The sequence below is a fragment of the Lagopus leucura genome, unplaced genomic scaffold, assembly GCF_019238085.1.
Source record: "Lagopus leucura isolate 7727_CA_CO unplaced genomic scaffold, USGS_WTPT01 Super-Scaffold_100001, whole genome shotgun sequence".
Taxonomy (NCBI): domain Eukaryota; kingdom Metazoa; phylum Chordata; class Aves; order Galliformes; family Phasianidae; genus Lagopus; species Lagopus leucura.
In genome coordinates this window covers 15,088,696-15,111,192 of record NW_024962262.1, presented here as the reverse complement: position 1 = coordinate 15,111,192, position 22,497 = coordinate 15,088,696, and the positions used below count along the sequence as shown (strand labels likewise).

The following is a 22,497-nucleotide window of genomic DNA, read 5'->3' as shown; positions in this document are numbered from 1 at the left end:
GGGATGAGTTTCCAATTGTCTTTTTTTTAACCATAAAAAAGATAAAATTGTCCTTAGGTATCATACTTGAAGTGCTGTGTGGTTATCACAGTGCAGTTGCTGTTTACTCCTGCTTTAAACTCCCAGGAAGCTGGAGGTTATGGGAAAACATAACAAGGCTAAGAAACACTTCTAAGCACAGAGAAGTCTTCAGTTTGTAGAGAGGGACAACCCATAGAACGAGCAAATACAACTTGTACCTTCCCAGTCTAAAGGGTTGAACATCTAAGAAATACCAAAGCAACTTTCTTCTGTGGAAGACTTCTCACAGATTAAGTTGGGGAGCAAAATAATGTGGTTGAGTTAAGGAAGTGTTTTTGTTCTTCCAGTAAAAATTCCAGTGTGGGATTTATCAGCAACCTCCATTCTTACCTGCAAGACTATCTTTAAACCATGTAGAACCCTTGTTTTCAAATGCTGGGAGGGCTCACTGCAAGAATTGGGTTTTATTTCAAGGGTTGGAGCCAAAGAGATGCTTCCTGGCAAAGTACTTGTACAAAAACCAAACAACTCCCTAAGGGAGTTTTTGTGAGTTTTTCACTGTTTTACTGACTTCAGGTATTTCTCTTACCACAAGATGACCACAAGGTATTCTTTCTTATTCTGACTTCAAGTAGTGTAGACCCATCTGAATCCACTTAGGTATGCATTCCCTTGTTTACCTCTTTTCCTTTTGTTGTTTTTTTTAAAGCTGTATCCATAGCATTATCACTAAGCATACCACCACCTCTTGCACTCAGCTGTAATGTAGCTCTCCAAAGTTTCCCTTCATGTCTTGAGCAATTTGCCTGTAGAATTACATTTCTACTGAGCAAAAGCTTACCAATAACAAATTAATTTCCAACAGATATGGAAAGTTTGACACAGTATTTCAGTTGTCAACTTACGATGTTATTAAGAAATGGGAAATGTCTTTTAGTACCATGCTTAAAGAGCAGCTGCCAATCACAGTGTCACTGCCCAAATATATTTCCTCTGATGGTGAGGCTTCAGTGTGTACAAAGTCAAGAGAAGAGACTGTATTCTGTCCCATGAGAAACTCAGTTTGAGGCTTAGCTTTCTAATAATAAAGGTCTGTTCTGCATAATTTGTAAGGGCTTGTGACCAGCCCTGATGTTCTGATGGAAGCTTGATAATAAACTGATGCTCCGTACCACCTAAGCAGAGCTTGGGAAGATCTCTAAAATAGTATTTACATTCCCTCTGAAATGAAGCCCTGACATTTTAATGCCTGTCAGTTTGATTAGACAGAGAAGCTGGGACTAGCCACTAAAATCATGTCTTTTGAGAAGCTGGTTTCAAGGAGGAGCAATCTATCTGTATTTTATTTTCTAGCAGTAATGTTTGAAAGCGTTTTTGATGTATTTTGTCCTCTGTACTTTTTAAAAACATATGGCAGATGATGATTAAAGTATGACTGGTCACCTTGGAGTTCTGATTTGTTTATGGAATAATGGAAGAAAGTTTTAATTCCTCTGCCATTTCACATAGTTTCCCACTTTGAGGTTCTGGAGGAAAATAAAACTGTAAACTGTTCAGAAATGTGGAAACATTACAGGCTGCCCAAAGAGGCTGTAGATGCCTCATCCCTGGAGGCCAGGTTGGATGGGGCCCTGGGCAGCCTGGCCTAGCATTAAATGTGGAGGTTGGTGGCCCTGCATGTGGCGGGGGGGAGGGGGGGGGTGGAGATTCATGATCCTTGAGGTCCCTTCTAACCCTGGCCATTCTGTGATTCTGTGAAATTTTGTTGTCGAGCTACAGATGAGCTTTGACCCATTTTGAATGTAATTTCAATCATGGTTTGGTCAGAGCTATATGCTTACTTTGGTGTTTAGTGCATCAGGAAGTGATGTGTTATTGTTTCAGTGCACTACGGGAACACACGCAAGGCTGGCCCAAGCTGTCTACTATGATTTCTTAGTAGTGTTGTGTTTTATTGGCCTGTATTGGCTGTTGTATTTTCTTGTGCTTGATTTCTGCAATTGTGCAGACCTATTTCCAAAGGAGTTTTTGCCTTTCTTTACTTGATTGTTTGGTAAGGAATGTGGTTAATGGAGATTTGAAACAGAACACCACTTGGATCTGGGAATAATAGCAGTACCCCATAATTTACTTGAAGCCTTATCTTTGTTAGGCTACAAATTCTCTTGCACTGATTGGTCTTGCTTTGGGCAAGAATCTAAGTTATCAGTAGTTTGTTCTTGAGGCTGATATGCAGGCTTGAGGCTGCATTTAAGTCTGATCCATGTCCTTAATACTTGTCTCTAAGAGACAAGGAGCATCAACAGACAGTAGCTGCAGCATTAGGCCAGCTGCTCTCACTGTATCCAAAATTGTTTGTTCCTTTTAGTCTTATGGCAGCAACAGCAGCTCTGCTAGCAGGCTCAAGGATGAATACTGAGTTTGTCAATGGCTTGTGTTCCAGTAGGGACAGAAGCCAGGATCTCTTGCTTGTGCATTATCTGCTTCCTTCAGACTGTTGATTATTAAAGCACTTTTGGAGACTTGTCCTTTGCGATTCATAATTACAAACTGCCTTTCTTAATGTCTAGAACTTAAGGCCTTTCTAAGTAAGGAAGAATTTACCTTTTTACTTATTTGTCCGTGTTAGTGCTTTGAATTTTCTTGCTGTGCTTTCTCAGTAGTTTCCAAACAATAGCATCTTTAGGGGGAACAGTTGCTTCATTTTCACCTCAGTATAATGAGACATCTTAAATGTTTTTTTTTTTTTCTCTGTTAGCTCTGTGAGCTATTTTTATGTCTTTTAAACTGAAAATGGGTTAAGGATGCCTATAGCTCTTCCCAACTGGATTCAGCTGGTTCTGAAGCACATTGGAAAGCCTCGTGAGAGAACTTAAGAGCCACTTTTGATTTGAATGTGTTGAGTTACTAGTGCAGACTTACTAGTGCTGCCCCAATGAGCTACTAATATCCTGAAGTAACAAGTAGTATATCAAGCAATATCTTTGTTAATATAACTCTAGGAAACTGTTGTAAACACACAGGATGGATAATGTGTTGCTATGGTACCACTTGGTTTCATGTTTTTAATTCAAAACCTTTCCAATTTTTCAGTTGTTTGTTGTTTTTTGTTTTTTTTTTTCCCTAAGAAAAAGTTATTTAAACAGATGCTTGGGGAGAGAAGTCTATTGAAATGTGAAATGATACACTGATGGAAGTCTGAGATCCTGTGAATCTGGTAAATACTTCAGTGCCCAGAAATGTTGAAATATCCTCTTCTCAATTAATAAAGGGTAGATCTGTTTTTATCCCTTACTGTAAAATCTGGACACTAAGGTTGCAGATTGGCAGGGATGGAAGGGTAAAACTTGTGCACCAGTTGTATTTGTAGGCAGAGATAATTCTTGGGGTGAAAAGTCCCATTTTGGTTACAGTAGTGTGCTTTTAAACAATACTTCTCTAGGGTGCCTTTAAGACTTTGAATTGTTTAGTCTGTATAGCAAAGTTTGGTGGGGAGGTATGTTATGAATGTGATTTAATGGAAGATTTTATGATGCGTATTACATATTTGGAAGCCGTTTAACTTCTGACAGTAAAGTCTGATTGCAATAATCAAACTTAATTTACGAGGGTACTGATCTTCAAGGAAGCTGCAGAGTTATTTGTTCTGTAACACCAATGCACTGTAGTTACTCTGTGTAAATTGTGGACGTGTCTTCCTTAACATGTATTAGGTTGGCACGTCTATGGTCTTTTGCAGCGTTCTGATAAGAAATACGATGAAGCCATCAAGTGCTACCGGAATGCACTCAAGTTGGATAAGGATAATCTGCAGATCCTGAGAGATCTCTCACTGTTGCAGATTCAAATGAGGGATTTAGAAGGATATAGAGTAAGTATTCTATTTAAACTCCTATTTATTGCTGTTTGTATTCTCTTATGTTCCATTTTTTAATTCTTTTATTAGTAGTAACAGAATGACTACCTGTTTTTGGTATTTCAAAGTAGGAAGTGTTTTAAGTTCTTGTTTGTGTATGAAAATGAATTGCAGTAGAGCTCTGTTATTCTCTATTGAGAACACACCCCCAGAAGTACACTTACTCTTTAAAACTTGACTAGTGAATCACCTTTTAAAATTCAGGCTATCCACCATTTTTTACTAAAATAAAAAGTATAAGACCTAAAGCTTAACATGTATTTATTGTGTTACTGGAAGGTACTGCAAGCAATGTTTTGGTTGTAAGTACTGAGGGTGTTTTTTTGTGAGAAATACATTCTCACTCCAGTGAACTTTTTAAAATGTTGTAAATGAGCAAGGAAGTAAAATATCTCTAAGTCAAAGGAATTATGGTAGAGATGATCCCTAACCTACAAGAAGGGCTTTTGCAAAAAAACAAATCACAGAATCACACAGAAATAATTCCAGGTTACTCTGAAAGTCTGTAGAAACTTGTGCCAGTCATGATATTTCCAAGGAGAGTAGGAAAAAAAAGGATGTTAAAATATTTTGGGTACTGGTATGGAATCATGAAACTGCTTTTATTCTGTTTTGAGAGCATTATTATGTAGTGATTCCTTCTCCCTTCAGAAAAATGCACTCTGTTTTATTGAGTATGTGGGAAACTTGCCCTGTGCTAATTGCTTTCTTGAATTCAAATACAGATTTTATCATGAATAACAGCTTTAAATTTCTGTAAGAACTGAGTCAGTGATTTCAAAGTGGCTGAATGCATTTGGCTACCAAAGTGTTAGAGGACTGGGCTGTGGGTTTTAGCATTAGGTGGTTTCCTTCACTGATCATGTTGAATTCTCAAATAGAGGAAGAGTGGATAGCTGACTTAAAGCTGTGGCGTGGCTCGGTAAGGGAGATTAGAGAAGCAATGCTTAATATAAGTAGCAGGACTTTGTGCCTGGGCATGAGAAGGGTGGGACAGCTTTTTCAATGGCAGTGAGCTAGTGTTTATTAGTGACACACCTCTGAGGTTTCAGTGTTCTAGCTTTGGGAATAAGGCCGGCCCTAAGAGAGGCTTCTTAAAATGACACTTCTTATGTACCAAAAAATAGTGTTGTTTTTTTTGTGCCATGACTACTATGTTTAAAATGTAGATTTATATGATAGTTTGTGGTAATAATGTAGTAATTTAACCTTTTTTTTTTTTTAATGTCTTTCTTTTTACTCAAGGAGACGAGATACCAGTTACTTCAGCTGCGCCCCACACAACGAGCTTCCTGGATCGGATATGCAATTGCATACCACTTACTTAAAGATTATGATATGGCCTTAAAACTACTTGAAGAGTTTAGAAAAACCCAACAGGTAAGACTTGCTATTCTATTCAGGAAATTCTTTACAGATAAGAGAGAATCTGAAGAACTGGCAGCTGGAACTAGATGATCTTTAAGGTCTCTTCTAACCCAAGGCACTTTGTGAATTAGTTTTTCATAATTAGGGAAACCAAATTATGAACTATTTAAGAATTAGGAAGACATTTCTATTATTTCTGGAACTTTTTGCTTTGAACATTTAGATATCTCAAAGAGCTAGCAAATTATACAGGATCACTTGTTCCCTGGCAGTAAGCTGTCAGGTAGATTGATGTGAAATAACTTAATGTCTCTGAGGCCTGTAGCCAAAGAAAACCACTGTTGATCTTGTCTCATTATAGTAGGTAAAACTTCAGAAAGCACCATTTAACATTGGATGTGTGCACACACATTCTGTCTCTTCTGCCATAACCTGGATTTCATTGCATCTCTACAAATATCAGGAAAAGAAACTGCTGTTGTTTTATGTACATCTGTATACTATTCACTTGCAATCAGTCCTTGGTATCAGGGTTGCAAGAAAACAGAGTTAGAAAGCCTTATGTTTGAGAAGATCATAGAATCCTTAGTTGGAAGGGTCCTTTGAAGGCATCTAGTGTAGCTCCCCTGCAGTGATCAGGGACACCACAAATAGATCAGGTTGCCCAGGGCCTGATCCAACCTTATCTTGAAAGTCTTCAGGGCTGGGACGTTAACCACATCACTAGGTAACCTGTTCCAGTGCCTCACTACCCTCACTGTAAAAGATTTTTTTCCTTATATCTAACCTAAATCTATCCTCTTTGAGCCTGAAGCCATTTCTCCTTGTTCTATCACTGCAGACCCTGCTAAAGAGTCCGTACCTTTCTTTCCCGTAGCTCCTCTTCTGGTGCAGCCCAGAAGATCTGGTGTTACTGAAACTTGTTTGAATAAATCAATGCCAAGATTCCCGAGTAAAACTTTTTTTTTTAAAAGGAGGGTCAATTTATTTCTATTATTAGTGACTTGGAATTGTAAAGTTTGAATTAACAGAGCGTTGCATGAATGAGAACAGTGGATTAATCTGTAACGTAGAAATTAAAACCATGTTTTTTGAGAACTTCTTGCACGGGTGCTAAGATATTACCTGATCTATAGATTGTGATTGTTGTTTTGTGTTAACAAAGATGTGACATCCGGTCTGAGATAAATGCGTTTGAGATCCTATCGTGCTGCCAGAAGTGGACTAACTTAGGAAAAGAAAATCAGCAGTTGCTAGCAGGGAGTCCAGTGTTTGTGTGTTGATCATGTAGCATGGTCAAGTAGAAGGCTTTGTATGCCAGGGATACATAGCTTGATATTACTGGAGAGCTGTCATTCCAGTGTTGAATAAAAGCTGAAAATAATCTATTTAAATAAAAATTGGGTCATTTTTTGGGTGTTTGACAGCCAAGAAGTTATGGCTCACTAATGAATCAGCAGAGCCCTATCTGAGCTCAGTGTTGAAATGAATTTTGTAATTAAAAATAATGTATAATAGATGTAAAAACTGCAAATGACAAATTGTAAGAAGTTGAGGCTTTCTTAATATCAAAGAGCACTTAAAATTAGTTTTGACTCTCTGGGGAGAGTGGAAGTGATGCTGCTAATGCTGTTGCCTTTTCTTAAAGACTGTGTAAATATGTTTATCTGAGGGCAGTCGTGGTGATATGCTCTTCAGTGTAGTAACCAAGCCAGATTTGAATACCATCTGCCACAGATAATATTAAATCAGTTGAGTCTGTGGAATTTATCAGAATCCTTAAAAGAAAAAGAAAAAATGAATAAATCTTGAAATGTGTCATTCTGCTGCCATTTTTTTTTTTTGCAAGACTGGAAATATTTGGGAAATGTCAGTGAATAAGACAAGGCTTCATACTTCAATAATACAAGCAACGTGAACTATTTTTACTGTTGCTTAGCATAATACTTGCCAGACCAACAACAGATGTTTAGGCATTAGAGGACAGAAATATACCATAAGTGCTGGACAGTGTGAGTTTGTAGAAAATCAGTTATGTCAAGCGTTTTGTGATTGATAGATATGGTTATGTGATGAATTCTGTTTTCTCCTCTACGTCATTACTGTTGACCACATTAGTTTCCATGTGTCTTGCAAACAGAAAAAGTTTTGTGCCTTGTGCTTTTGTGCTTTGCTGTAGAAGCTTTCTGAGAAGTGCAAACCCACATACAGTCCAGCTGCTAGAAGAGAGAAGAGTTTCAGTTCTCTGCACTCAAGAGAGCCTTAGCAAAATCACAGCTCAGTTTTGCTACACATTGGCCCTTCTGTAGTTCCCAAGTGTGCTGCTGGTGCAGTCTCTGGATATTTAAGTTGTGTGCTTAAAATGGTTTAGCTCAGTATACTTGTGAATTTGAGGAATTGTGTTTCTTGTTAGCTTTAATTGATGAATCTCTCCCCTTGCCCCACGCTTTGTATTTACTTGAGCCTAACGGATGTGTTTTTGTGACTGACTTGGAGTGTTGTGTATCACTTTCAAATGGTGCTGGTATTCAGTGTTTGAAACTGAAGGGTTTCTAAGTCACTAGTGAATGGGAGTCATGGGCAGACTGATGTTTTAGAGGAGTGTTATGGCTATTTGTGTTAGGTTTGATACTGTTTACCAGTTCTGTTAATGAATAAAAAAGGAATAAATGTGAAATACTGCTGTCACAATAATTGATAAATAATAGCAATGTTGGTGATCATAGCCATTTCCTTGGATTACTCAGGCGACTTTGTCCATTGAAATGCGAGTTAATGCGGCCAAAATCAAGCACTAAAACTAAGAAAATGAAGGAACAGACATTTTACTGATTGTAGATGGATAGTGAATATGTTAAGATGCAGTATTATGGAATAACAGAGCTGATTGCCAAAACCAGCAATCTGATGTCCAGTGTGCTCCCACTGCTTCTTTGTGCAGCACTGTTGGCTCATGTGGTTCAGGAAGCAAAAAGACAGAGATGTAATCACTTTTTAGAAGGAGTCATTGGCTGAACTGTGAGGTGAGAGGGGAAAAGGAAGGGAAATAATGGAGGGGAGTGGACTGCCTCTGTTGATCCAGGCTATGGTTGGGTTGGCTTAGTTTACTGTAAAATTGTCCCTCAGTGCTTGCTTCTGGGTGAAAAGCAGGAAAGACCTTCATTTCTGAGAAGAAACAGGGGTTTGCTCTATTGAGCTCTGATTACTGGGAGATCATGGCTTTCTGATGATATTAGAAAATAAAAAGCTATATGGAAAGATGAGAGCACTAGAGAAAATGCTGTTTGATGAAAGGTGGAGACCCCATTGGTTTCCTGCAAGCAGGGGAAAAAAAAAAGGTGATTCTGGTCTGTACTGATTTGGGGGGATTTTAGGGGAAGAATGATAATCAGGGAGGTTACTGAGAAAGGAGAAAACCAAGGACAAATAGTGGCTGGAGGCTGAACAAATTTGAATGATAAATCACTTTTTATCAGTGACAGTTTTATTCTAGTGGTTAAGTTAACATTAAGAATGGTGAATTTTCTGTCTTAGTCTTTCAAGATCTAGATCAATGCTGCTTGCCATTTGGAAGTTGTAAATTAGCCAGATGCACAAGATTTCAGCCAAAAACAGGTGATGAGGTGGAGTGCAGAGATCACTACAGGAAATACAAGAGCCTGTGCTGTACAAATTAAATGAATGGTTTAAGAGTTGCTTTGAAATCTGAACTTTAGGAACCAAAGTTTAAAACAATTATGCAATTTGTTTTACTGTTATATATCCCATTTTTCCTTTCTGGAGCAGAATTTATATTCTTCATTTTTATTTTATTCCTAATTTCTGCATCAGGCCCACAATTACAGATATGGACAGAAAACCTCTGGAGTTCTGGGGGTTTGTTCTTAGGTATGTTTTGGCTGCATCTTGTCACATTCTTTCAGTGACAGTTGTGGTAGGGTGGCTGCAGTTGTAAAACAGATTTTTTTTTTTTATTGTTGCTCTTGAGGAGAGGAAGAATTTTCTCTTGAAAGAGCAGAATTGAGCTCCAGAGAAAGTTGAGCATCTCATATACAGCAAGGCTCGTAATTTTCCTGGGTGGAGGGAGGAATAAAGCTGTGTTGTTTGGCAATAGCAATGGAGTGTGTATGAGGAGGAACTTTTTATAGAATCAGTTGGGACAGTCTATTGCTCAGATTAAGCACTGAGGTCTTAAGCTGTTTGTCTTCTGATGAATTGCATGTTTAAGCAACCTTTAACCTGATAGATTTTCAGAAAGGTTTCTTTTTAGAGAGAATTTTGAAATCTTATCTGTAATTGCTCTGGGAGACAGAAAGCACAGTAAGTTTCCAGTGGATTTGTCCTATATTTGAGAAGGAAGGAAGTCAGTGATTCTTTGTTGTTTCACAATTTCTTTTCTATTAGTCCTGCCAAGCCAGGACAGTGAAAGTTTAATTGATATCTACTTCTCATCTTTGATATCACAGCACATTGGAATGGTTTGGGTTGGAAGGGACCTTTAAGATCATCCAGCTCCAACCCCCTGCAACAGGCAGAGACACCTCCCTCTGGACCAGGTTGCTCAAGGCCCCATCCAGCCTGGCCTTGAATGCTTTCAGGTGGGAGCATCCTCTGTCTCTCTGGGCAACCTGTTCCAGTGTCTCATCACCTTCACAGTCAAGAATTTCTTCCTAATATCTACTCTAAATCTACCCTGTATTTTTTTTAAGGTTCTTGGGGTCATCTCTCTTTATTTTAGAGGCCATTTAAAGATGATTGATAATGTGCCAGAAAACTGTGCTACCTGAGTAACTCAAACATAAGTGTATTGAATTGGAGGGACAGTATTTTTATAAAGGAAGTGAAGGAAAAAGAATGGATGCTCTGCAGTTCTTCAGTTCTGTGGTGTCGCAGTACTGATAACCAGAAAAGCCCATGTGATAACCAGAAAAGCCCATGCCCCGTCCTTGGACGTGTTTAAGGCCAGGTTGGACGGGGTCCTGGGCAACCTGATCTGAATGTGTATGTTTGGTGGCCCTGCTAGGCAGGGGGGTTGGAACTACATGATCCTTGGGGTCCCTTCCAACCCGAGTGATTCTGTGATTCTGTGATTCTGTGAATGCTTATTGTGTGAGGCTGTTTTGAGAAGCAGATAATGCTCTCCAGGTAATGCTGTTTTTGTTGATGTTTAATAGGGGTGAAAAATGAGCGAAAGTAGAAGCAGAAATGGAAATGCAGATGGAGGAAATATAAGAAAAGAATAGGATTCTTGCTAGCTGCTGACTCTAGTGGGTGCAAGGCAAGGCCAATCACCTTTGTTCCATTAGTCATCTTTTGCTATATGTCAATAGTTATAAATAAATAAAAGAATGCTGCTACTTTCAGCCTCAAACCTGATGTTCATGGTCAGATACGTGCTTCTTTACAACACTGTATTTACTTATGCTGTCCTTCCTTCTTAAAAATATACCATACTATAAATTTTCCTCTGGGCTGCTTTTTCAAGGAATATTTAAGCAGCAATGTTAAATTTCAAATCTGGATCGTACTTAAAAGAGCTGGAAGGGAGAGTTGAGGACAATATTCTTTTAATATAAATGCTAATTTCAACCAGCTAAATGTCTTTTGTTTATTGTTGTTTAGTAAATTCTTTGTTTTTTCAATGAAGTTGGTAGAAAAGTCCTACTCAGGGAACAGTAATTGTAAAGCACTTGGTGACCAATGTGACTGAGCAGTCTTGTTTGCTGAGGAATAAACAGAATATATGGTGTCACAGGAAAGAAAATTGATAACAGTTCTTCAAGCTGAGCTGCTGTTTATCTATTTTTATTACAGTGGAACAAAAAGCAACAAAATCTCCTACATATAGACTGTGATTGCCTTTTCTTCTTCGATTTCATAATAATAATGAACTGCTGTGAAGGTGTGCTGGGCCTTGTCCATTGCTTCTATGTTTGCTCTCTGAAATCCTTGCAATTTACAACTTCTGTGCATATTAGCAAAGACCATTTGTAATGAAATTATCACGACTCTAGGAAGACTTATGACTGCCTGAATGTATTTAAGGGAGAAGGAAATACTTTTGAATATGTCATCCTTTTTCAGTGGCTGATGCATTAGTGGGAAGTGGGTGGCACACTAGTTTTACTATATGTATGCAGACCTCAAAAGAATTAGCTGTTGTTTGAAGACACTGCATTGCTTGTGAACTGTTACTTTCAATGGAATTCAAGTGTAGTACAGAGTGTTTAGCTAGAAAAGAATAGTTCAGGTTTCTTACATGAAAAAACTGCAAGTTTTTCAATCTGAGGCCAATGTTTGAGTGGTTCCTTGTTCTTTGGAAATAATTCATTCCAGAATTTGCGTTATATTGAAATGCAGTATTGTGAAATCTAAGGAACCTGCTGCAGAGCTTAGGTCAAAATTACTGTGCTGTACCTGAGTCCTTCAAAAGGAGCGAGATTGCTGAGACCTTCTTCTGAGGGAATGCACGAGTTCTGTTTTTATTGACCTGGCCACAGTGGTAGAGAAAAGTGAAGTAGAGAAATAACAACAGTGGGTATCCTGAATGTGCTTAATTTGTTTGTGAATATAGAGGTTTTCACATTTTTGAATGCCTGGGAGGGTGTATATAGACATGATACATTGTGTTGTCTGAATCGTGTGTTCTGTAACATTGCATAGAGTTGAGATACAGGCAGATGGCATGTGGTAACTAATCGATTGCTTTTTTTCCCTAGATTCCTCCAAATAAAATAGATTATGAATATAGTGAACTGATTTTATATCAAAATCAAGTGATGAGAGAAGCAGATCTGTTTCAGGAGTCTCTGGAACATATAGAGACATACGAAAAGCAAATATGTGATAAACTAATAGTAGAAGAAATCAAAGGTAAGTTGTTGTTGTCTCAGCCAGTTTTGTTCTAAACTTTTGCTACCAGCTTTCAGATATGGTAATGTGTTCAAAGAATAAATGTGAAATCTTTAATTTTGAGCAATTAATATTGGGAAACTGTTAAAACAGGATCTACAGTGCTGTGCTCGGTAGTTTTCCCTATGGAAAACCAAGTGGATACAGGTAGCTTAATTTGGGTTGACAGTGGAACAAAGATCTTGAAGGTGGTGGTATTAGTGTTTGCATAAGTGGCTTTGTTAATCAAAGCTATTATAATCCAGTTGTACTCCAATGAAGAACATTGTTTGTAGTACAAACACTGATTTTCTTTTTTTTTTTTTTTGGAACTGAAATAACAAAATGTTTCCTTTGTGAGCCTTCCATTGCATTTATTTTGTATTCCCTGCCTTCAGTGAATACTGAAGTTGACTTTTTTAATTAAAACCACCCATAGTTGTTCTCTGGGTTTGAAGTACTGGGTTCTGAATGTGCACAATTATGTAGTGTAATAGCATGTATTCTTTGGCTGCTTGCTCATTCCCATGCCTTGCAGTCCCCTTCATCAGGCAGGAGAGGGAAGTGGAGAAAACTTATGGGTTAGATCAAGTTAACTTAAATGAAGGAAAAGAACTAACAAAATGGAAGTACATAGGCAATTACACAGCACCTCCAGAAGCAGACTGATTGCCAGCTAGTCTTCAAGCAATGACCATCTGCCCAAACAAACTTTCTCCATATTTTTTTTATTACTAAGCATGATATTATGCAGTTCTGAAAGGAAGTTTCTTTGTTTCTTTGCAATAAACCGAATAACTAGTTTAAATATGTAGTTAAAGACATGCAAATCTTGTTTTTCACCAGTGCTTAATGCTCCAAATTGTGTTGAGCTGTAGGTATGACGACTTCAAGTAGCACTTGTCATTTCTGTAAATGCCTCTGTAAAATGTTTTTTTCAGTATCTATGATAAATCCTGATTTGTTTTCACTTAGTTTTGTAGATTTCACTGCCACGCTGTGTTTTCTCACATAATTCATAGCTCTTTACTGCTTTGTTTTTAGGGGAAATGCTATTGAAGTTGGGAAGACTAAAAGAAGCTGGTGAAGTATACAAAGAGTTAATTGAGCGCAATGCAGAAAACTGGTATTATTATGAAGGCCTGGAAAAGTCCCTGCAACCTAGTAAGTTAAAATGTACTGGTACAATGAAAATACCTACAACCCAGGACGTACTCAAAACCTTCTGCATGATGTATTGCAAATAGAGTTCAAAAAGCTTTACTCAGCAGAAGAACATTTACTTTCTAATTTTAAATTTGATATAGTTGCTTTCCATTGAACGTTTAAGAAGTGAATAAACACTTGTGTGCATGACATCAGCAGCAGCAAGTCTTTTTCTTCTTGGAGCTGAAGCTGCCATTGGTTTAATGTGCTCATTTCATAGAATCATAGAATCATAGAATCACCAAGGTTGGAAAAGACCTAAAAGATCACCCAGTCCAATCGTTCACCTATTCCCTATAGCTCCCACTAAACCATGTCCCTCAACACAACATCCAAATGTTCCTTGAACACCCCCAGGCTCGGTGACTCCACCACCTCCCTGGGCAGTCCATTCCAGTGCCTGACCACCCTTTCTGAAAAGTAATTTCAGAATTACTTCAGAATTTGAAGGACCTTTTCTGAGTGTGAGCTTGGAAACCAAATTGCAATTTGTTCCTATCAACCTGATTGTCAGAGTATTATTTATACTCCAGGAAGTAAAATTATCATTGTGAAACTTGAGTGGCACCACTTTGACGTATAGGGAAATAATTAGTAAACCTCTAATCCAGATATCCTCTTAAAAATAAGAAAGTTTTGTTAGAAGCTGACTGTTCTTTGGAAAAAGAAGTGATAAATGTGACAAAACCTTTTGGTTTTGTTTGTTGTTTGTTTTTTTTTCTGCTCCCAGGGCTATTTCATGTTACTGCTGGTCTGTCTTTTCAAGACATTACCTAAATTGGATTTAAAAAAAAAAAATAAAAATCCCACAATATTGCAGTCATGTATACTATAATAAATACTTTGCAATAATAACTTTGCCAAGTGTCTACTTTTACACTAGAATGCATTCCTTGTATTTCACTGTTGACTAATTAATGGAAGTTTTATTGGAATAATTCTGATGACATCATAAATCATAAGCCCACAAGCATGTTGTTTGTAAATATGAGATCTGCATTGTATTTCCAGCTTCCAGAAAGTTTTATGTTTTGGGTTTAATAATGTCTGGAATTGCAGCTTGTGATTGGGAATTGAAGATGATTATATTTGTTGCATTTATATAGAGACTACCATTGCCCTTTGAATGTTTTTCCTAGTGTATCTCTAGAGGTGAAGATGGTAATTGTTAATATTTCAAAATTAATCATCCAAAATTGATTATTCTGCTTGATAGAATATGTTGATATTAATGGTTTTTAACGAGTAACCAATACAGTAGATTATTTGACATATTAAAATTGGTTATAGCATAAAACTTCACTAATTTATAAAACTAATAATGCTACTTTATTTTTTAGGTGGTCTTAGGACTATTTCCTCCCCCATGGTAAGTTCTGGAGCTCCAACTTGTGACTTCAATTAGGCTTTTTATATGCTTTAGTTCCAATTCAAACATTACTTCAGTGTTGCTATTAGAACTGCGCATCTCTTGGAGCCGCTGGGTAATATATTTTTTTCCCCCCCTTCCCCAATATCAGAGCTCAGAGACCACAGAAATCGTTTTTCTTAGAAAAGAAACTGGAAATATTCATTAAACATCTGTTGTGCCATAGTCTTGATGTGAAAAACATTCATTTTTATTGAAGTTGCTTGATGAATTTGAAAAACATTGAAGCAAAATTGATCGTAGTTGTATGAAAATGGCATCTCAAAAACCAGATTAATTTAAAGTTCTAACCACATTGGAGCTCCAAAGCATATTATGGGGGAAAGGGGAGGAGTGGGAAGAAAATCTTTAAGAAAAATAAAGTTATTTTAAATGTTAAGGTATTGACACTTGTTGTGCCCAGTGTCTGTGCTGGCAGTGTTGTGCTCTAATTTTGCTGCCACCAAAGGACTTTATGATGAGGACATGCTTGTATAGTTTCTAAATTGGAGGTATACAAATAACATACACAGTGTATTTTCCTGAATGCATAGTGAAAAACATGTTTTGAAGCTATCAAAAACAAAATACTGTATGAATGGGTCTGCACAGTATACAACTGAAAGAAAACAAATATTAATGTTTGATTGAACATGAGTGGTAATTGGGTTGTTTGGGGTTTTTTTTGCAGTTTACCCCTACAGTGATTATGCTGGTACTTCTGACTTAGTGATTTCAGTGCACTGTTTCACAGTGTTTTTGATTAGTTGGGGAAAAAATGAGCTTGAAATGTTTAAAATGGTTCAAAGTCCAAAATATATACTGAATCTTAACAATTCTCAACGTTTTAAACCTTTAGAAGAATAGATTTTGATCTGTTACTTATATCTATTGTATTTACTGATAATAGGCACTTTAGAAGAGAGGCTTCAGATTTATGAAGAAGTTAGTAAAAGGCATCCCAGAGCAGTTTCACCTAGAAGATTACCTTTAAACTTTGTTTCAGGTAACACGTTGCATATCTGTTCCATAATAATTTCTTTTTTTGCTTTTTTCCTCTTAATTTTTGGTAGGCTGTTAGATGTGCATTTAATTGCTACTTTTGCATGTACACAAATTAGACAAATGCTTTTTTTTTTTCTGGATTAGACAGAAGTATTTGTTACGTTTTAGGATTTGATAGGAAAAGTTCACACACTCTAATATGGTGGTACCAACTATGTAATGCTGTTTTCATTGATGAAATTACAGGACAGAATAGTGTCCAGGCTTTTTGTGAATGATTGCGTATTGCTTTTCTCCATCATCAACTTAAAGAGCATCAATTAAAAGGCAAGGAGTTTGCTGCACTTGGAGGCAGGGCTCCATGTCTCTGTACACATGCACAGGCATGTGGGCTAACCTACATTCTGATTTATAACCACAGAAAGCAGTTCTCAAAGATACATATTATAATCAAGAAGCATGAATTTCATGACCTTTTTAATGCTGTTAATGTACCAGAAAACACCAAGTCACTTTTGTGAATCTGACAGTGTTTTTGCAGCATTTTTGTCTAGAGCCATTTTTATCCAAAATCTATCAACTTGTTGCTGGTAATTTAAGAACAGGAACAAAAAGCAGATGTGCAGTGTTTTGTAATGGGTTGTTGTATTTTTAGTTTTATAACAAAGTTCTTTTCAGTGATTCTATCCTTTTACAAGTTGTATTGAAATAAAGCTCCAACTACCCTCAGCTCTGCAAGGAATATAGTTGAAAGAAAAAACAAAAACAACACAAAACTGTATTGTTCCAAGAGAGGAGGAAGGAAACTAAGGTTTGCTTTTGGTTTCATTCATTTACTGAGCATTGCATACACTGTACCTTTAAATACTGCCAAACATTACTAGTACACTTCTCTGCTTAGGAGTCTAAATGTGCATACACCATTCTTGTATGAAAGCACAAGACACTTCATGAGAGGTTAGCCCTGAAATTAACACCTTGTGCCTCAGTTAATCCCAGATATCTTACATTTCTTGAAGCTACAAAGGCAAAATGTCATGACAGTTTAGCTAGATTTTATTAAAAAGCCACATGACAGAATTTTTTCTTTTGTTACCCAGTTGTTTACACCAATACACAGCAAATGATTAGTACCTTTCAAAATGATTTTCCATATCTTTATTAGTAGTGTGCTTTGTGTTGACTTCTTCACTGTGTGTTTTGTTCTGGGTTACTCTTTCATTGGACATTGTGGTTTTACAGCTGGTGTTCATTCAAGTAGAAATGAGTTTTGTTATAGACGTCAGTTGTTCATGCTGTTTCAAAAGCCAAATAATTAACAATTAAATCTAATTTTACAATTAAACTAAATTTGTGAGAAATCTCTCATGAATTTGACTCTGTGGTTTTCATAATAAATAAGAATTTCCCTGATTTAAAACTTCTCTGTCGATCCTTTAGGTCTGCTTTGGTCAGATTGAATAAGGCTGTTTTTGAGCCTGCTGAAAATCACCTGATAGGTCTGCATTTCTGTTCCAAATGCCTCGTGTTGTAAATTGAGCAGATAAGAAATGTTGTTGGCTGAAGTTAATAATGAAAATGTTAAGATGTAGAGACAAACTTCTGTGGAAATGTGCTTTCAAATTTCAAAGAGAGGAAAATATTTGGTTGAAGTTGCTGTCCCTGTGTGTTCAGTGACCAGATGCTTACCTTGCATCCCATCACAATAACCTTGTAATTGGTGCAAATCAGATCCTTGATTCTTCTGGAAACCCCCTTCTGGGAGCTTGGGGGCAGTCAAAGATGGGGAAATGGAGTCTGGCAATCCAGTTTTAGATCTGTTTAATTGCTATAGATTCACTGTTCTGTCTCTGTCTGTCTGTCAAGTCTCTTTTGTGTATCAGTTGAAGAGTGAATGCTGAACTTTATGTTGTAGGTAGGGTGCATCTTTTATACAAAAAAAAAAACAAACCCACCCACATTCTTAATGGAAACTTGAACCTCGCTTTGTTAGGTTCTAAGTTACAATTCCATCAAGAATATTGCAACAGAAGAAATTAAGAATGAAGTGTTTTGTCTGGTTGGTTGGTTGCCCATGAGCAGTTCCTTGTAGAGTGAGAAAACTTTTCAATTAAACCACCTGTCATAAAGCCTGGGCTTATGGTCAAGTTATGGATGCCTCATCCACAGGTAGAAGCTCCTTTATTTAGCAGTTTGTTTTACTAAAGAGCTTCTATTATAGCTTCGTGTCAGTAACATTGCCAATAACAAGTTGAGGACAGTTTAGAATTGGTAGAAGTACATTAGAAATGTTACATGCAGAGCAGTACGGCCTTTTTTTCCTGGATATTTAAAGCCATGTGTTAATCAAATTTTGTTAATGTGTTCTTAATGAATTGAGGCTTATTTCAACAGTCTTATGAGCATATGTTAGCATTATGTTTAAAGACTGAGAAGTCCACAACAGTAATCAGTGAAGTGTAACAGCCTCATCTCTATTCAAAGCAAAGCGCAGCAAAAAACAATAAATTGAAACAATTGGAAACAATCATTGTTTTCCATAGGGATACAGACATGAAGAGCAGCTGTATTTTTATTTTTCATTGGATGCTTTCTCTTTGAAGTCTAGCTTTGTTTCACAAACAGCATTTCTCAGGAACATGAAACTGCAAGTACTACGACTTTGATTAACCTGAAAATGTAATGAAAAGTTCATTAAAGTTACTAAGTGTTGTGGATACAGTGCTGCTGAATACATGTCCTGTTTCTGATTCCAGAAACAATCATTGTATTTGAAGTTGTGTCCTACTCATTAAAAAAAAAAAAAAAAGACTGGAAGAGAGGTGCAGAACTCATTTTATCCATCCTTCTTCCTCAGTGCAGGATAATTTTTGTGCTATTGCTAACTCACATTCGTGTAATTCAATCATAAAAAGTTAGTGATGAAGCTTTTACAAGATCTCCAAGGTAATTTATTCCAGTGCTTGGTTACTCTTACCACTATGTTTTTTCCATTGTTTATTTGAATGCCCTTGTTATGTGCAGTATTAAAACTTTTAATACCTTCCCTTTTTAACAGCTGTTACAGATTTGAAGACTGTTACCATGTCTTCTAGTCATCGATCTCCTAAATGCTAGCAAGTTAAGCATTTTCCTTTCTGTTTTTTTTTTTTTTATTTTAATTAATCCAGAGCATATTTGCACCTCATTCTTAATTAAAAGATAAAAACCCTTAACTACAGTTTTTCAGTTGCTCTATTATCCAGAACTGTACACGGAGTAGTGCTAATATTTATATAACACTTGCAATCACTGACATATAACCAAATACACTTTTGTTTCTAGGTGAAAAATTTAGAGAACTATTGGATAAGTTCCTGAGGGTTAACTTCAGTAAAGGCTGCCCACCCTTGTTTACCACTTTGAAATCTTTATATTACAATCCAGAAAAGGTAAAGTTTAGTACTTACTTTGCTTTAATGAAGTCTTCCGTATTGAATTTCTAAAAGTTAATCCAAATGTTTGTTTTTAGATTTTACTATTTCTTACAAACAACCTCTGCTGAACACTTTTCTCTCTGATGTTGCTGTTTTGTCATATGTGAATCATCATTGGGTGATACTTCATCTGTGACAAGATTTTTACTTCTGTTGATAATTGATTTGAAAATACTTGAAGCCTGGTTGCAGGTTGCACTGATCTTTATTCATTTTTTATTTTTTGAAGCTCAAAGGTAACCAGTAAATATGTGTACTCTGCAAGTGTGTCAGGATTCATTCAGCTTATGGTTTATGATGTCACCAGAAGTAATGATTTTAAAATATCATGCAGATGGCTAATATTCTACATATATTTCTGAGTTGCATCAATACATAATTGTTACTATTTACCACAAAGGCTTGTTTCCCATTTCTGTCTCTGGATAATCTTAGTGTTCAATTTCTACACTTTTAAATTCTCCTAGATTTGGAAAAATTGTATCACACTGGAGCTGTTATTTCAGACTGAGTTATTTCTTTCAAGCTTTCAAAAGGTGCAGTAAGTGCTTCAAATTAAGGTTAATAAAATGTGCAGCAAATTAAAAAAATTGATTCAGATGTTCAGTTTTTGCTACAGGCAATAAGAACACTTGGTATTCCAGTTGGGAACAGCTTTTATAGCTGGAAGAAAAACTTCAATATATGATGCTTATCAACCAGCTTTGGCTATTCTTGACTTCGAGAATCTCCTATCATTTTCAAAATGCTTCTGTTTTGAGAATATTCATAGAATTATTCATAGAATTATAGAACAGCTTGGCTTGGAAGGAACTCCAAGGATCATCAAGTTCCAGCCTCTCTGCTACATGCAGGGCCACTGACCTCCAGATTTGGTACTAGACCAGGCTGCCCGGGGCCCCATGCAACCTGGCCTTGAGCACCTCCAGGGACAGAGCATCCACAACCTCTCTGGGCAGCCTGTTCCAGCACCTCACCATTTTCTCTGTGAAGAACTTTCCCCAATATCCAACCTAAATCTTCCCTCCTTCAACTTAAAACCATTTCCCCTTCTCCTATCACTATCTATCTGAGATAGTATTTTCTCTTCCTTTTTATAATCCCCTTTTAAATACTAGAAGGCTGCAATGAGGTTTCCTCACAGTCTTCTCCGGGCTGAACAAGTCCAGCTCCCTCAGCCTGTCTTGTAGGAGAGGTGCTCCAGCCCTCTGATCATCTTCCTGGCCTCCTCTGGACCTGCTCTAACAGCTCGATATTATCTGTACTTTTTTCCTGTAAGCTGACACAATTCTTAAGGAATTCTGGCATGCTGTGCAGTACAAGCTTTTTCCACAATGCATACTGGTAATGCATGCTTTCAATGTAAACTTTAGAAACTGGATTGAATTTTTTAAAATGTCAACACATTGAGTACCTAGACAGAAGAAAATAAGTACTGCGAAAGTTTTACCTCTGATAATGATGTATGTAAAAGATACAGTCTCATCGTGCTTGGAAAAATATTTTGACGCCTGTTTTTTGAGTAAAAAGTTTACTAGCATGGCTGGGGACAGATTCACTCAGAGTAGTTGCTTTCTTGCTAGTTATCTTCAGTATGATCACTGGTCTGATCACATAAGATCACTGCCTATTAGGACTTGAGGAGCTTGATTCTAAATACTAATTTTAGCCTCACATTTGACAGATATTTTCAGATTTGTGTGCAGTGCTGTCTTATGCAAAAACATCCTCCTTTTCCTTCTATTGCTTCTCTTCCTCAAAATGAGTCTGTTTTGCATTTCACGTGGTTGAGTATTCACGTAACACAACAGAAATCTGTTTGAAACAGAAAATTTCATGTTTGACAGTTTTAGCAATTATAAAGTTCAGGGGTTATGGGAAGGAAAAGTGTGAAAAGCTAATGTGTGCTTTTTAGGAAAATGCACTTTGGTATCTAACTTATCTAAGGTGATGCTTAATGCTAGTTTCTAACTTAAGTTATTGGTATATTTTTCACTGAAAACTGAAAGAATTGTACTCAAGATCATGTTGTGCCTTATAGATAATTAGGAAATAAGTTCTCTAAAAGTGTTGGAGATGTACATTTTGTCCTCTGATTTTCAGAAGCAGTTCTAATCGGCAATTGCAGTCTGAGACCATATAGATAAGATGATTTTATTGAAGAGTTTCTATGTAAGCCTAGAAGGTTCTTTCATGAACTCCAGGGATGTCCAGCGTCTTTCACATAGCATGGTTTCAGGAAAAAGGGTAAAATAAGCGATGCTTAGACTAATAGAAGCCTTCAGGTTGTATCAGACAAAATTGTGCCAGTGTCACAGGTGGGAAAGGAATTTAAATGCCTGCAATAATATAGATGAATAGGGAGGAAGAAATGTGACTTGATTTGCTCAGCTGGGAGGAGGATTAGATTTCTGTATCTTTGAACATTGTGACGTTAACACCTCTTAAACCTGAGTGAGGAATCTAAAATGTAGAGAGTGGCTGGTTCTAGATATCCGATGTCTATCTCTCTCTGCCTGTTTGTAGGGGATAGAGGAAAAGTGGTGTGTGAAAAGTAAATGTTTGCTGAGTTGTTGAGGAAAATGTTGTTTGGTATTTAATTGACTGGAGGTGGTTCTTCACTAAGTGATTTACATAAAGATTACTGGTATATTTCAATTTCAAACCAGATTATATTCTGCTAGCACTTAGTAGTAATTTAGGTACTCCAGCTACACTGTGCTGCAGATCTCCAGGATGCACCAGGATCAGAGTGAAGCTTACTCAAGGAAATTCTAGAAACTCTTCTGTACTTACTCTGCTTAGACCACAAATACCAAGGTTGGAAATTATGCTTTAGTTTCCAACAGACACGTTGTTATAAAGATCTAAAACAGATTTGCTGTATTTGTGGCAGTTATGGAAATAATATCAGAAAACAGTAGAAATTCCCACTTTCTGGGGGGGCTGCTTACAGAGTTAAAGTTCAAATGTTCATTTATAATGTTTGACTGATGATCAATTAGTGGTGTTTTAGTATTTTAGTTTTTATTGATCAAAGATTCTTTGAGTAACTGAAGGCTTAAAGGTAAGTGCTGAACAAGTGAGTAACCAAATCCAAGAATACGCAAGTAATTTTTAATTTACAAGTTCCCCAAACACTACATTCATGTTCTGAGAATTGATTGACAAAATCATAGAATGGCCTCGGTTGAAAAGAACCTCAA

The 22,497-nt window shown here is 36.9% G+C and overlaps 1 protein-coding gene across 5 annotated transcripts in view; it reads left to right on the top strand.

Moving 5' to 3' along the window:
• Positions 1–22,497, top strand: part of NAA16 (N-alpha-acetyltransferase 16, NatA auxiliary subunit) — a 63,880-nt gene that overhangs the window by 15,405 nt on the left and 25,978 nt on the right. For 3 of the 5 annotated variants that reach the window (XM_042868551.1, XM_042868554.1, XM_042868553.1), the window contains exons 4-9: positions 3,735–3,892; positions 5,183–5,317; positions 12,025–12,178; positions 13,241–13,360; positions 15,721–15,816; positions 19,140–19,246. In XM_042868551.1, the coding sequence (XP_042724485.1) occupies positions 3,735–3,892; positions 5,183–5,317; positions 12,025–12,178; positions 13,241–13,360; positions 15,721–15,816; positions 19,140–19,246 (770 nt within the window). Of the gene's footprint in view, positions 1–3,149; positions 3,239–3,734; positions 3,893–5,182; positions 5,318–12,024; positions 12,179–13,240; positions 13,361–15,720; positions 15,817–18,873; positions 18,956–19,139; positions 19,247–22,497 lie in introns of those variants that run through there. The other 2 variants (XM_042868552.1, XM_042868555.1) reach the window with 2 other exon arrangements.